This window comes from Astatotilapia calliptera, chromosome 5 (genome assembly GCF_900246225.1).
Source record: "Astatotilapia calliptera chromosome 5, fAstCal1.2, whole genome shotgun sequence".
NCBI lineage: Eukaryota > Metazoa > Chordata > Actinopteri > Cichliformes > Cichlidae > Astatotilapia > Astatotilapia calliptera.
This window is the reverse complement of record NC_039306.1, coordinates 20,857,243-20,873,609: the sequence shown is the minus strand read 5'-3', so window position 1 is coordinate 20,873,609 and position 16,367 is coordinate 20,857,243. Positions and strand designations below refer to the sequence as shown.

Sequence of the window (16,367 nt, the reverse complement as noted above, 5' to 3'; positions counted from 1 at the left end):
TTGTTTTTAAATGACTACTTCAGTGATAGTAGTTTCCAGATTACCTCAAACACTGATATTATTTAGAATTTGCTTGTTAAATGTAAAAACACATGACATTTTACCTTTGCAAAAAAAAAGAAAAGTGCATATCAACAACATAATTAAGTGGAAAAAACTGGTTAAGCATTGTTGTATATCGTTGTGCATTACTGACACAAGTATACACTGTAATAATCTATAGTATACTCACTTTTCACCGTCCTCTGCAAGTGGTGTTTTGGCTGATGCTGAGATTTCCTCCCCAGGCTCGTGGCCTTTCCCATTAGGAATGGCACTCGCCTCAGCTGGAGTGTTCTCCACAGTCTCTGCTGGTTTATCCTCACTCATATCTGCTACAGTAGCTAATAATTTGTCCCTTGAAATTATGTGACCTTTTTTACTTCTTGCGAGAAAGTGAAGCTCTTATTTTCCTCGGTGGATCTGTAAGAGAAAAAAATAGGAGTTTAAGATGACCATTTTGCAATGAAACATCATCCATATTATGGCAGTTCTCTGGCATGTAATAACAACAAGACAATGAAAAGAATCACAGAATCACTGAGGTCATTCAAAGGTGTCTGTATCTTCAAACACCACACTCATGATTTTATCCACTGCTAAGAAGAGGATGGCAAAGACAACTCAGACGATTCAGAAAAAGAATGCGAAAAATTTCAGTGAATTCAATTAAAATTTTCTTTTTTTTAAATGAACTTTTTATTAAACCACACACTGGAAATGGAAGTAAATCAAGATCAACATGACTGTAAAACTAGCCAACATTTCCTCCTGTAATCAAAAGCAAAAATAAGCTCCCACTAAAATAGATGTTTTGGCAAGTGCCATGAATAATTAACACATCAGCTGACAGGTCTACACTGAGCATACACATCTTTGAGTTAGCTGTGACACACTGGGCTTTGCATCAGGACTCTATTTCCTGGGTATCCTGTAGTGTTTTGTTGTCTTAGCTGACCAGCTGACATGAGAGGCCCAGAAAAGCCCCAGTGACATGTATCTCCTGGTCGCTGTTGTCTAAAGCCCCCTATCTGGCTTGCCCTGAATGTTCTCCTTTGGTCTGCTGCATAAACAGCGGTGGAAGCTATGACACTGGGGGGCCACAAAGGAGGAACACACAAATGTTTAAATCCCCAGCACTGGGATAAAAAGAGCAGAACCAGCCAAGACCAGCTACAAACCAGTTCTACCCGTCTTTGTGCCTTCATTTTTCTGCTTGTCACTTTTCTCTTGGTTTCCCCTTTTATTGAAGAGGGTTCAGCATTGCCACAATGCTCAGGGTTTTCTGTACTACCATTCCTGGCAACCACTCAGCTCTCCTTCTTCTCTCAGGCTTCTTCCGTTTCACAGCCCGCTCTTTTAAATGTACCAGCTCTTTTTTTCACAAATGTTTCACCGCATCAAATACAGTGTGCGTTGAATAAACTCCTCACCTAGCAGTCCTCTGAACCTGTCCTACCAACCACATTGCTGTGAGCTCCACTGCACAGCCAGGCCTCTTGGTATCTCTGGCTAAAGCCAGGCAACGTGGTTGGGCAGCAAAGCACAGTGCACAATGGCACATGTTGTGTGGTTTCCTGGGAACGGCTTGGAGAACAGTGGCACTATTGTGCCAGGCATCATTATACTCCCGGGGCCCCCTTGGCTGTAGTTCGCCAGGCCACTCGAGAGGCTGAAAAGGTATTTTACTGGCCTCTAATTGAAAAGATGCCACCTTGAATTCAGTAAATGCCAATATCCTGTATCCATGCACAGTTGTAGCAGAGATGCTGACGGCAGCAATGGCAGAGGCAGGGCCACTCTCATGGGACAAATCACCGCACAGAACCACAGTGCCACTCAAACAGTCTACAAATCACGAAACAGTTCAGGGAAGCCATTCAAAGACAATACGCGATGGGCTGTCCAGCTACAAGGGTTTCTCCTAAATGACCTTGTGCAGCAGAGCTTGAAACAGCAGACCTGATTGGCGTGAGTTGTATCTTCGGCAATCATTATGTTCAGCAAAGGAAACACAAGACATTCTTGAAGGCAATTGAGTGAGAAGCAATAAACTGTCATGGACAGCATACGATGTGTATCCCTTACATGGTCATTAGTGAGCATGGATGTTGATAGGATTTGAAAATAGGATGTGAAAAAGCCTACCTAGCCTTTCAGTAGCAAGCGACTGCTTTATTATCTCTGAGTCTGAACATAGTACAGACATCAAGCAGTAAAAGAAAAATCCTTGCACATGACTCAGGTGGCCTATATCATTTTTTTCCATTACTAACATGCATGTATGCATGTATTGTTCTTAGTTTTATGACCACACAAGCGCAAATGACTATAGACAAGAAACGATGGAGTTGCAGCCCAACAGCTTGAAACCCAGTAGCCACAGAACCATTGTGATATTAAACAGTGGCAGGCTTGTGTCTACAAACTGGGATTTTCTGTAGTCTCTAGACACTATGTCATGCTAGCATGTAATATCTGTTTAGGCTGATTTCAGATCCAAGGGTTTGAAGAATTTTCAAGGTTGTTTATTTGGGGTTAAATGCCAAAGGTGGCAGCTAAAATACTACAGTACTAAAGTACTACAGTACTTAAGTAGAATTTTTGGATATCTGTCCATTACTTGAATATTTATTTTTGTTGCATGCTTAAATTTTACTCCCTACATTTTCACACAATTATCTGTACTTTGCACTACTTACATCTTTGTAACAGGCTCATTACTTTAGGTTTAACACGCTTGAGACTTATTGATTACTTTGTGCTACTGCCCAAGTTTCCACCTAAATTGGGGAAATAATACTATTAGTATGTCCATGATCGATGCTTATCACATATGACTGATGTAAATGATGTGGAAACAAAAGTTGCAAAACAACTGCACCATTTGCACCATATTATACTAGACTACAAGGAGTCACATCTTTTAAATGCCAGGTAACTTCAAATGCAACATTTCAAACAACTCAACAAACATCAGAAAACACTCAACATGTTTCTGTGCAGTTTGTCACACAAGGTGTCTGCTGCTGTTATTTTAGGCCACCTGTGGGCTGTGTGATGGTTTTATAGCTGACCTTGTGTTGTTCTTTCCATGCTGGCTGTGTTTACTTTTAGGCAACTGAGGGTGGAGCTGAACTGGTTAGAGATCGAACAAACCTGAGCAGGCTGGGCTCAGGAGGCTTTAAAGCATTTAAAGCTGTTTTCCATTCACAAACTCAGGTGATTTAAATGTACTGACTAATATATATGGCTGATACACGGCTTATCTGATTTACTTAATAAAAATCTTCAGCATCACTCAAAGACTGTCTGTGGTCTCCTTTGTTTGTCACACCCAGAACTGGGCTCTGGGTTCAAATCCTATACCACCATAGAAAACCAGGGATATCTTTACAAAACTTTAAATTAAGCAAAAAATTGTAGACAGAAATTTTTTTTATTTAACTAAACAACAGAAGGCCCATGTAGGAAGACTAGAATTTCCACATTGCTTTCCAAAAATCCTTAATCCTATGCAAGACTTAATGCCACATTGTGATGCTCTTGGTGGGAGTAAATGAGTCTTTCCACAGCAACTGCAGAGGCTATGTTGATTCAAGCCCTCATCTAAAGCATCACCTCCGTTTGCCAACACACAGTGAGTGTGTCTGCCTCCATTCGCTGGCTCTGACGTAAGCAGTTTTGCAGCGAGACGTCATCCCAGGAGGAGGGAAGCAGAGCCAGACAGTTTCTGTTGATTGTTATTCCCGAGTGATACCTGAATCAAATAACACTGATTCACCCTAAAGTATCGCTGTGCTTGTGTGAATTTGTGTTTGCAGTCAATTTAGTGTATACTGTAATTAAATGTGTGGTTCTCTATGCGTCTTGGTGGGTGGTGGGGGTGTTTATGTAATGAGTAATCTCAAACTGTAATACTGCTGCTGCTGCCACTGCTTGATGACATTCTAACAGGCCCGGGGGCCATATGAGCCTTCTTAATTGAGTCCCCAGTGTAATTTTCGAGGCTCTTAATCTGTTGAAATGTGTCTGACATTCAATGACTGTTTTTTACACCCAGATCCAGTAAAGCAGACCTAAGATGTTTTAAATACTATAAGAAAGCAGGATGTGAATTATCATATCTATTTTGCTCGTATAAAAGCTGACAAAGTGACTGTGCTGTGCAAGTCTGAGTCAATCATCATTTCTTTGTATTTTGTTGGGAAAATGGGAAATAGTTACAGAGATTTGTTAAAAGATCTACAAGCACATATGGGGTTTGAGGCAAAACAGAGTTTGTAAAATTCTAACAAACTGTAAAGACAATATTTGGTAAGACCATCTTTGTTTTTCAACACATTCTGAACTCTCTTAGGAAAGCTTTCGTGGAATTACTTTCTTCAGAAACAGCTCTCCATGCTCCCTGAAGGACATTCAAAGCTTTCCTTTGGATGTTGGCAGCGTTTTGTTCTTTTCTCTGTCAATATGATCCCACTCTGCTTCAATAATGTTGAGGTCTGTGTTCTGGGGAGCCCAGTCTACGACTGATAGTGCTCCACTGTGTGTTTCTCTATGGTATGCTTATCCTGCATGCTGAAAATTGCCAATCAGACACTTTCCAGATGATGTTGTATGGTGGATCAAAATCTGATGATAATTTTCTGAGTTTTATTCCTTGACACAATCTCAAACACCACTGGCTGAAATGCATCCCCAAACTATGACAAATTTTCCTATTTGCTGACTTTAATGTATCACTAAAAATGTTAAACAAAAGGAAAATTAAAGTGTGCTTGATTACTCATTAAATGCTCTTGACTATTTTGTAATATTTTGTGTCCTGGAAAAATGACAGGCAGCAAATATCTCATCCTGTTCTGTCCATGAATGTAAAAAGATTTCCTGGAGCTTAAGAGATTACACATGCCCATAACTTAACTGATGAGCTGCTAATAAGTCTATCAGCTAACAGTTTACTTTAAAACAATGAGTTCAGACTTGGCACCTCTGAAAGTCAGGATGATAAAAATGATCAGATTAGGGTCCATCTCTTTAAAGCAGGAAATGAGGATCAAACGGCTCAGGTCACTCCTGTATAAAAATAGCTGCTGACGAGGGAATAGCCTGACTGTAACCTCACATCATGTCACACATAAAGCTGTGTTTAAGTCCTCTGAATGTGCCACTGCACACAGCAGCTGCCTCAAATCAGCAGAAAATGCTTAACTAAAGCATCCAACAACCATCTGTTGGTGTTCTGGTGTTCACATAAAGGTAAAATTTACACAGATACACAACCACAAAGCATATGGAGCTTAATAATGGAAAAATCTCATGCTGTTATTGAATGAAGGAAACCCTCCAAACAGCTACAGGGAGAAAATAAAGCTATTTATGATAGAAAAGCATAAGAGGCCAGTGTAGAATTTACCTTGCACTAAACATGGCTTTTTAAAGTCCAATATCGATGGTCATACGAAATCCTCGGTAGTTCAAATATGAAAGCTACTCAGTCCTATTTACTAGTATTTCATTATTAATATCTAATGAGTTTTAAAAGACATCTGTTTTCTTCCACTTATCCAGTTCCATCCATCCCAGCTGCCAAAGGCTGATCCCCAATCTGTCGCAGACCTAATGCAGAAACAACCACTTGCACCCACAGGCAATTTAGGATTACCCATCAACCTAACATCATGTCTTTGGACAGAGAGAACATACAAAGCCCCCAGGCTGGAATTAAGCCCACTCCCTTCTTGCTGTGAGGCAAGAGTGGAAACCACTGCACTGGCCAGATACAAACAGAGAGAACATTTTCTGCTCTCCAAAGGTAGAGCACTAGCTCCCCTTTTCAGATGCTTTTCGCTTGTGTGGCAATGTCTGATAAACCTTAAAAGATCCCATAATAAAGCATTATGGACTATTTGTTGTACATTTTGATGCCCTAACTGATAAAAATTAAAATAAAGTAAAAACCTTTTTGTCAGTTTGACTGCTTCTGTAGTTTCTGCACTCTGCCTTTGTATGGCAGCAGAGTTTCTATAGTACTTCACTGTAAGCAGAGTAAGCATTGTCTTCGGCACATCGCAGATGAGTTGGCTGGCGTTTCTATGACTGGAGTAGTTTTGCTGCTATTCAATTAACGCTCAAAAAGAATTAAATATTCCCAACACAACATGCACAAGGGTTGAAAATCTTGTGTTAACTGTCTTCAGGCCTCTCATTACCACTGCCCCCATGAATACTGGCATCCTCTGCTTCTGTTTCCTTACAGGTTGTTTTCCTGACCTCTCTCTCTCTGCAGCAGGCCATGAAGCACTACTGTGATTAGCCAGCAGGGCGAATAGGATATTAACTTCTGACTGACAGATTTGTATGTGAGCTTCTGAGATGCTCCTCATATCCAGCGTTCCTATAAGCTGCTGTGAGACACACACGTCAGAGACTATAATACCACACCGGATGTGGTCCTAGATTAGCAGTGCACTTTAATATACACTGAGGTAGAAGGCATTATATCACAGCAAATGTTTCAGAGGGAATCTCTAATCATGATCATTGTGACTGTTTAAAGCAAAAATTTCTCCTTCAAACCACATTTGAAACAGAAGAGTGGACGATGAGTAGGAATGCACTAATTTAATAACACTCACTATTTTAACCAACTGTTACCGATGTTTGGCCGACATATGATGATGTGTGCTAATAAAGTCTGAAAGATGAACTTCTGTCAGTAAAATACTCTGCTTCACATCAAAACATTCCTCAGTAGTAGTAGTAGCATTAGTACGGAGAATCATGTACAATTTGTGAAAAATCTTAGGAAACATCTGTACAGAGTTTTTGAATTTAATAATACCGGTAACTATCCTGAGTATGTATTAGGCTATCTAAGCATGGTGACAGTTGCTCAGAGGTTGTCAGGTTTTATCTTAGTAAAGCTGGCTCTATTGCTCCATACGAGCTAGAATAACACTGGCTTTGGTCAGCAACTTTTAAAATCTTGGACCCACGCCTTGGCTTGATGTATGGGTCTCCCCTGTATTAAAGAAATAGACACTGATCAAGGTTGAGAGTGCCTGACTGAATGAACTGATAAACTACCACATTTTGAGACCTGAAATCAATCTGTATCATTTTACTTCGTCTGCTAAAAACTATTAGTCAGGCAAAGGAAAAGCACTAGCTACACCCTCCCACATAGCAAAACTGGTATGGCCCAGATCTGGTCCACACAATGTGCTTACACATGTTCCACATACCACAAGGAATGACGACCCTTTGGTGGCCCAGATCAGGTTTGCCAGAGGTGGCCCACACGTGGGCCAGCACAAGGCCAGTTGCAGACACACTGGTGGTCCTGTGCTGGCCCATGTGTGGACAACCTCTGGCAAACCTGATCTCGGCCACCAAAGGGCCGTCATTCTTTGCGGTATGTGGGCCATGTGTAAGTTGTGTGCAGCCACGGGCCAGTTGTAGACACACTGCTGGCCCTGTGCTGGCCCAGAACAGTTTCAGCTCTGGCCCCAGATGTCAGCTTAATGAGTACCTTAATCAAGCCATGTAATAACAACATGTGCCACAAACATAATAGTGCAAAAGTAACATGACAAAACTCTGTTCAGACAGAGAAACAACTGATTCTTATATAGCGCTTTTCTGCTCTCCCAGATTACTCAAAGCGCTCTACACAACATGCCACATTCACACAGACTTTCTCTACACTGAGTGCTTCCTAACTACATTCATACACATTCACACTCTTGACAAGCAGACTGGAGGAGCCAGGGATCGAACTACTAACCTTCTGATCAGTTGGTGACCTGCTCTACCTCCTGAGCTACAGTCACCCAGTGGTCAACAGCAGTATAACCTCACCAGGTTTTGGATAAAGTGTACACTCACAGACCTGTCAAGCCTGCATTTGAAACGTTGGCTACAATAGCAGTATAGCATTGCAACATGGCACTTGGGTCTTCTAACTAAAATAGGAAAATAGGAACATAAATAGTGCCATCATTGCCAGACCTGGCCCACATCTGCATTTCGTTGCCCTGTACCTGTGCATGTGCAATGACAATAAAGTTGAATTCTATTCTATTCTATCTGGTTGGCATACACCCTGCCATGAAACCAGTCAGTCAGAAGCGCCAGCTTGATGCCGGATCCGGGCCAGACCTGTTTTCTATAGGCCTGGGCCACATAAACCAAACCATAATCGGGCCAGATATGGCATGCCATCACATAAACAGTGTCATCTATGCCAGGCCTGGCCCAGATCTGGATGACATACCACTTACCATGCCAGAAGTCAGCCAGCAGTGCCGGCTTGACACCAGATCCGGGCCAGACCTCTCTGCTATGTGGGCTGCCTCTTTACCTTTTTCAACTGAGAAAACCTGTAATACATGACAGCGGTACAACAGGAACAATTAAAACTATTTCAAAATAACCAAACCTTCGGTTGAAACCTAAAATGGAAATCCTATTACACCATTTAGTACCTTGTGATACGCCAGCATGGGGGCATCAGTGTGGTTACTCAGTGGAAATGAAATTTATTTATAGACTCACCCAACACTTTCTGTCACTTTGCCTCAACTTTAACACTGAACACCCTAATACTGGAAGCGACAGTCAAACAACAACCACACAGAGAAGAGAGCACTGTGAGCTTCAGACCAATGCAAGCAGGACTCTAGATAAAGAAATAATGGCTACAGGGATGGGTTTAAGGCATACTGTATATAAAGATGTCATTTCCTGCCACTTCACAGAAATAAACCCATAATATTTACGCTCTTAGCTTGGTATTGCGGGTGTGCCACGAGTTGGGACTTGGTACCACTTCTCCAGCTTTCATCATAAATGCGCGTGACATCACCAGTGCAAGATGCAAGAATACTGAAGCACAAAATTGTACTCCATCAGAAAAGGGTGAAACAGATGATGAGGATTTGTTCAGACTGGTAGTAGCCATCCACAGGGCTAATAACTCCTCAGAATTTCAAGTAACTACTTGAGAAATAAATTCGCACTGCAAATACAAAGATCACTATAGTGCAGAAAGGAACTAAATCTCCTCAGCCCTACTTTGTTGATGCATTTCTATAATTACTGCTTATGTAATATTGAAAAGATTCCAGTTCCTAGTACAATGTTCCTGTAGTATCATATGCCTGTGCATTTCCTTTAAAAGGTGCAAAAAAAAAAACCTATTTACATATTAAAGGTTATTGTACCTGTAATCTGCCAAATCTCTGATGAAGCAGATTTCCTTCTCTTCCTTCTCTTGTTTTCCCAGTCCTCTATCAAACACGTGCATTTGGCTCAGCAGATAATTATATTTTGGCTCAAGGCTGTGATGCATGTTTGACACTTAGTGGTTTGGTGCTTGGCATAATAAATTACTTTTGCTGACTTTTGTTGACTTAACATGGGTATTGTGTTTGGATACGAGATAGGTGCATCCAAATAGAAAGCACAAAAAGCTCATTCTCTAACATTACCACCTATGAGGACCATATTTCTCTTGAGGTGCTAAGCAGCTTTAAATACTTGACAGATTAATAAGCATCTGTAGTGTCTTCTGATCTGAATGTGATCCAATCCCTGTGGCTTTGTGGCTCACAAGATGCTATTACATCGTCTGTACAGAGCATAGGAGCACAAAAGTGAGATGGTTTGATAAAAAAAACTGCAAATAAATGGTTAATAAGCACAATTTTTATAAAGAATACAATTGTTGTCCAACTTTATTGGGCTTATGCCCTAAGCGAATAAACTTTCATACGATGTGAGGATATAATCAAACTATTTATCAGATGGCAAGTGTATTTTGAGGACACCCAAAGATGCATGCTCAGTCATCCAGGTAAGTAAATCCCAAAAGGTTGATTCTGTTCATCTGGATGTAGCATTTAGCTAGCACAATGTGAACTTACATGCAGCTTTGGTTGTTGTTTAGCCAGCGTGTTGTCAGTGCAGTACAGTGGCCCTGAGAGGCCAAACAGACTGTAACTTAAGGAAACACCAGCAATAAGAAAAATACTGCAAAAGCACACAAAACACAACGGAAATAGGAAAAACGGGGAAGTGTTTCTGGGGTTATTGTCTCCCCAGAAACACTTCCTTCTTCTTTCGTAAATCTGTTTTTTCCTATTTCCGTTTTTGTTGTTTCTATTTCTGTTTTCTTTTTTCCTATTTCCGTTGTGTTTTGTGTGCTTTTGCAGCGTTTTTCTGGTGTTTTCTTAAGTTACAGTCCATTTGGCCTCTCAGGGCCACCGTAGGGTACAGAGACGGGAGGGTCGCAAAGCTACTCTGCTGATAATAAGTAATTGCGACAATACTGGGAATAAATAAACATGCTTAATAAACATTTTATAAACAAAAGGTTCAGGATATCCTCAACAAGTCATCTTAGTATCGCTGTCATCAGACAGAAGTGACCTTCACGAATCATCGTATCAAACTCCTTTCACAAAGATTTACAGCTTCCTCCAGAGTAAAAAAATGTGGACACATTGACAGCTGAGGTAAACAGCAACCATCTTAGTTAGGATAAGACACTGGAAAACAAAATTCAGTTGACTGCAATCTGCAATCTACTGACACCTAGTGGTGGTATTTTACACACTGTAATTTTAAGCGAAACGGGTAGGGAACAAGTCACTTTTTTTGGTAAGTTATGAGAATGCGGTTTAAAAAAATTTATGTTTATCCATGAAAACATCAGGGTCTGTAGTTTAGACTTTATTTATTAATTAAAAACTGTTTTGGATTTTTTGTACTTTGTAAAGAACACAAGGGATGTACAGAAGCGTTAAGACTACAGCCACGAGATATACTATGATTGATATGAAATGACTTCTCTTTGTCAACCACTTGCCTGATGATGGTTTAATGCAAATGTTGCAAATAGTGTGTCTGAGTCTGCTTGTGATACCAAGAATGTCTGTTCCTTTCTTATGTACCTGTTTATTAAATACATGTGCAAACTGGTTTGGTTGCCAACATAGGTTAAAAGACAAATATACAGTATATAAATGATAGAAAACCATACATACAACATATGACTTTTTGTCTCTTCACAAACTTTTGTTGCTCAGTATCTCAAACAGCAGATTGGCAAGGGACTAAGCAAAGAGGACAGCACGTACACAGCAGAGGACATCATCTATATAATGCCTTCCATGCAGACATCCCTCATCGCCACACTTTTCAATGCCAGCTCAGTCTTCTCTTTATCATTTGTCCCAAAACAAAGAACCATCCTCTCCTGGCATCTGCTACCCGTCTCTCTCCTGTTTCCTTCTCATCACATGGTGATGCAAGTGTGGGGGGAAAGAGTGCATTCATTCAGCTGGAAGTACAACTCACGCAGTGTGTGACCACCAGGGTGGATATTGTACTGCTGACCATGTCACATGCCACAGCACCATGAAAGTCCAAATCCCAAATGTCCAAATGATGGAGAACTCCAGGGCACAGTGGGCATACAATGTAATCAGATCAATGTAAGGCTTAAGAATTAAATCTCTTATAGAAATTCACAGAGCACAGTGGCCAGTGATGGAAAATGAGCAAAAATGCAGTTCTACGAGTAACATACTCAGAATTTAGGGGCTTCTAAGTTGGACAACTGGTAAGATTTTCCTCTGTGTGTCCTACTGAAATGTCCTTGCCAATTTAATAAAAACCCTGTGATCACCTAAAGTCCACTAACAGAACTCACTGGCAGTGGTTCTCAAACTTGATACTGGGAATTTGGGGGGAAAAAATCCCACAGAACAAAATTATTTCCATCTTTGTGTGGTCCTTTTTTTAAAAAAAACTAATGGTTGTTTTTTTACTCTTTTCTGAACAGCTTCCAAGTCAGAAATCAGGTATTCACCCTAAGGGCTCACAAACAAAAAATAATGAAAAAGAATCCACAATACAAACCAATCAATATATTATTATACACACAGCTGCACCTTTCCAAAACCAGACATGAATTTAAGCAAATATAAAATTTCAATTAAACTGGCAGTGTCTCGTATGAGGCATTGGTTTAGACTCTTCTCAATCCACTCTTAATTACTTAGTTTGGTATAATTATTTTTCCCTTCTTAGAGCTCATCTATTGGGCTGGCATTTATCCCAAGTGGTCTGACCTTATGCAAGCTGTAAATCATCTAAAATACCCTTCAGGACATGTGCAGGTAGTTTTCAATAAACCTGTCTGCACTTTGAAAATGCAGTAATGCCGTGACTGATGACACCTTAACCACAGGACCTCCTTGTCTATGAATGCAAGTCTACATACTATAATGAGAACTAATATTAACTATAGACAAATGGTATATCTGATGTACATTTGTAGTCAGTAAGGTGAGAAGTTCCAGTGTAAAGCATGTGCACTCAAAACACAACAAAGCTGTTATATCCCATCATTTTACCAAGAATAAACCCATGAAACTCACAAAATACAGAACTGATCATTAAAAGGCAAAATGAATATCTATTTGTGACTGTGGAGGGGAAAGGGTTAAGCAAATTCTTTAGTTTATCCCTTTCTTTAAGACCAAAATCAAATCTCTCAAGACCAGACAGTGGCTCAGGTCCTTTCATAGTTTAATACTATTGACAAAGTCACCGCAGGGTGCTGCTTTCTTCTCACGGTGAACTACATTGCCTTCTAAGACTGAGAAATCCCTCCATGTTTTCTTTTCATTCTTGCACACGTAAACCAATACTTCTCCAGGATCTGAATATACTTCTCACAGACGCAGAGCTTTGATCATATTAAACAAGAACTTCGTAAAGTCCTGTGTCTGCATCTGATCTAATAATGGAGAGAAAAAGAGGGCGGTGAAGGAGTCGTCAACATCTCTGATTCAATAATTGGAGTTTGAAAGACAAGAAACACAAATATTGATGGACACTTGAATCACTTTACAGTAGAGGACCATTTAGAGGTGTGAACGGAGGCCACGAACACATTTACGCGGCGGTCCTCATTCTTTCACATTTGTCTTCTCAATCGATGTATTTTATAGTCAATCTGAGGGGCAGTGACATTTACATCACAGAGTCTTTTTAACCTCCATTTCAATCATCAGTGCTGTATGCATGTATGTGCACACGTGCATGTGCTTACACGCACACAAATACAATCTGACCAAGTCAAATGGAGGTTTTTAATCACACAGCAGCTCAAAAGCTCAGCACACACAATGTCACCAGGGGCTGGATCAATCTGTTAACAGTGTGATTTAATTCTGGGATGGGGTGGGAGACTGCCCTCACATGGACCAGAAAGAGGAGTCAGTCAATTGTAACATCAGTGGCCAAGTAGGCTACACATGAGCTCTTGACAGCCCGCTCCAGCCTGCCGAGTCCAGCAGTCACAGTTTCACCTGCTGCCCTCAAGCCCCTGAAGTGACTCATCATGGAGGAGAGAATGACTGAAGACTTTTCCTGCAGGTCACCCCAGAAAACCTGCCGCTGCTATTGAGTTATTAGAATTTTTTACACAAACGCTTATAGTATGGATTAATGCATATCCTTAATATCATTCTGTGCACGCATGATAGAAAGTATCCATATCATGTTAAACAAACAGAGGTAATGCACATGTGTAGCACAGCCCAAAAACATCAGATACAGAGTTATTACTGCATATATGCACATGATGTGCAGCATTCTCTGTTTCCCCACTTCCTCCTCAGAAGTGTTAATTATGCCTCTCAGGCTGGCAAAGATCACCAAACACCAGGACCAGATGGCACCTGTAGCGACAGTGTGAGCCAGCTGTGGATGCCTTGCAAGTTTGACTGAAATATATAACACACATCCAGATTAAACAGCCAGAACCAGTCAAATCCAACCTAGTCACTAAAATCGAAGGCATTAAAACGCAATTCCTAATCCTGAGCGCCATATATATGCAATAAAAATAGAAAAATAATCAGTGTAGAGTTTAGTTGGGCTTTAAGTTTGCAGTGGCCATTAAAAAATAGAGTCAGGGAATTTAAAGTGAATACCCTCCTTTAAAAATAAAAATAAAAATAAAAATTCTCCCATTTTTTGCTGCTGGAAAAAAAATCTGTCTCCTGAGGAATATGTCTGTAGTTCTACGAGGATAAGCCCTGAGGAAGAAAGTAGCCTTCTTGGGGAGTCTGTGTAGTCCAAAGGGTGGCACAGGATCTCAATAGTAATGTCATCTGTCTGTTGCATGTTACTTGAATGAAAGAACCCAACAGCGTCATCGAGCAGCATATTCATGTTCTGTATGTGCATGCACAGAGAGCATCGTTTTTCTTTTACCTGAGCCAAGTCTAACATTTTCATCTCTACAACGTGAGAAAACACGCTTGTTGCTAAGTTTAACACACCGAGAGGGCTACAAATCAAGGTTACAGCAGATTTCCATTGCCTTACCAGAGAAGTACCAATGCCCTCCTCCAACTCCAAATATCTCCACACGAATCCTGCCTCCGCTCGCCTCTGCCTGCCTGCGCGTTGACAGCCTCTGTCCCGCTACGTCCGACCGCCTTGCCTCCCGGCTGCCTTTCTGTCATGTGTTTCCCGATGAATTCTTCTCGTAATCTTCTCAAAAGTGGGATGTGAAGAGTGTTCGGGTTCCGCCTACTGCATGCACAGCGACACAAATCAAATTCTTGTTGTGTATGCTGCGAGAGCGCGCCGGGTCGCGAGACACCCCGCTCGTCCTCCTCCTCCTCGTGCTCCTCCTGGGCTCTGTTTGGCACGCACCTTTAATCGCGCGGAAATGATGACCAGCACGAGATGGGTTAAAACGGCACACCCGCTGGCATTAAGATGTTGTGGATACACGGTGTTGGTTGTGGTTTATGTTTCATGTTCATGCATTTCTCATCACCGTGCCTGCGTGCGCGCGGTGAGACAAAGAGATCGTGAATGAACTGAGGGAGCCGACACATAGATTTGTTTACTCAATTTAATTGCGTCTCCTTTAATTGCCTCCAAAAGAAAATATAATGAAATTTTAACCAATTGCAGCGTCTCCCGTTTGAAACGCCATCAGCAACGTAAAACAGCATCCTCGACTATTTGCCACCAGCGCTGCTTACGCACACGGTCGACGCAAGCGCTATTTCTAGGTCACCGGCAGTAGCGCGTTTTGATGTCACACGGCTCCGGGGATCGTCTCCTTTCTCCCTCTTCCAGCTCACGTTCACAGGATAGGTCACACACACACCTGAGGTAAAATTAGACGAGGTGCCTCTTCCCTCGGATGTCTCTGACTGTATGTGTGTTGGTGATTTACTGGGAAAAAATGACTAATTTATGGGCAATTTATATTAATTTTCAGGAAACTTTAAATGTATTTCAAAGTCTCTCCATAATAAACGCCATGCAAGCCTCCACTTTCTTTGAAGCTGTACAGCACTGAGCCCTGACCTTGTGGAAAAGACAGGACGTTTAACCCCACGGTGCATCTCCTCTGGGGATAACCCAGTGGGGAACAGCTACCCATAGAGGCAAGGGCCAGAGATGCTGAGAAAGTGGCTTGTGGATCCCAGAAGGTCAGCAGAGGAGCGCAACAGATGTATGCTATGGTACATCAAAGAGGGAACCCCATGAGTGTGTGCATCAATGTATATCCTTTAATGTGTGGTTGAACTCCAGAGAACTGTCTTTTATTGGTTCCCTTTCCCATAAATGAGGGGCTAGTATATTAACTAATGAGGAGGCAGTGGATGCAAAGGAGATGCAGCCAATGATTCCAGAGGGACAGCAATTCATTTAGCTCCCTCTGTTCTTCCTTCTTTTAAGGATGTGGTCTCACCTTGCCTCACCTTATCTGTCTGCTAACAAGATGAAGTGCACGCAGTGCTCCGAGAGCGAGGTGTAACCATAGAAACTGCTTGTGCCAAAGGTTTGTTTCACATGTTAGATGAGCACTGAGAAGAGGTACTAATGAAATTAATCCAAAAGTATGACAGTAATTAATTCAGCTCAGCCAATCCGAACAGAGAGAGCAACTACATGGTTAATTATAAGGTAAGTCATTAAATAGCTGCACTGAAATTGGTAACAAACACAGCAGAGCAGGAAATGGACTGGTTCTTACTTGACACTTTTTAGCTTGAGCACTGAAAGCACTTTTACAACATGTCTCATTCACACAAGCATTTTCTACAACTAACTGCTTTCTATTTAACATTCACACTCCAATGAACACGTCGAAGAGCAAGTTGGGGTTCAGTGTCTCACCCAAGAATACTTAGGCATGCCACCTGGAAATTGGAGCAGCCAGGGATCGAACCACCAACCTTCCAATTCGCTGCTGCTCAACCTCCACAGCTACATCCAGA

General features: G+C 41.4%; 1 protein-coding gene across 2 annotated transcripts in view; it reads right to left on the bottom strand.

The window, feature by feature from the left end:
• The window catches only part of LOC113022515 (sodium-coupled neutral amino acid transporter 3-like), a 43,052-nt gene extending 28,072 nt beyond the window's left edge, over window positions 1–14,980 (bottom strand). For both annotated transcript variants that reach the window (XM_026167986.1, XM_026167987.1), the window contains exons 1-2: window positions 14,449–14,980; window positions 233–462 (exon numbers count right to left, since the gene is read on the bottom strand). In XM_026167986.1, coding sequence (XP_026023771.1) covers window positions 233–369 — 137 coding nt within the window. In that variant the 5' untranslated portion in view covers window positions 370–462; window positions 14,449–14,980. The remainder of the gene's footprint in view (window positions 1–232; window positions 463–14,448) is intronic.
• Between the last annotated feature and the right edge of the window lie 1,387 nt (window positions 14,981–16,367).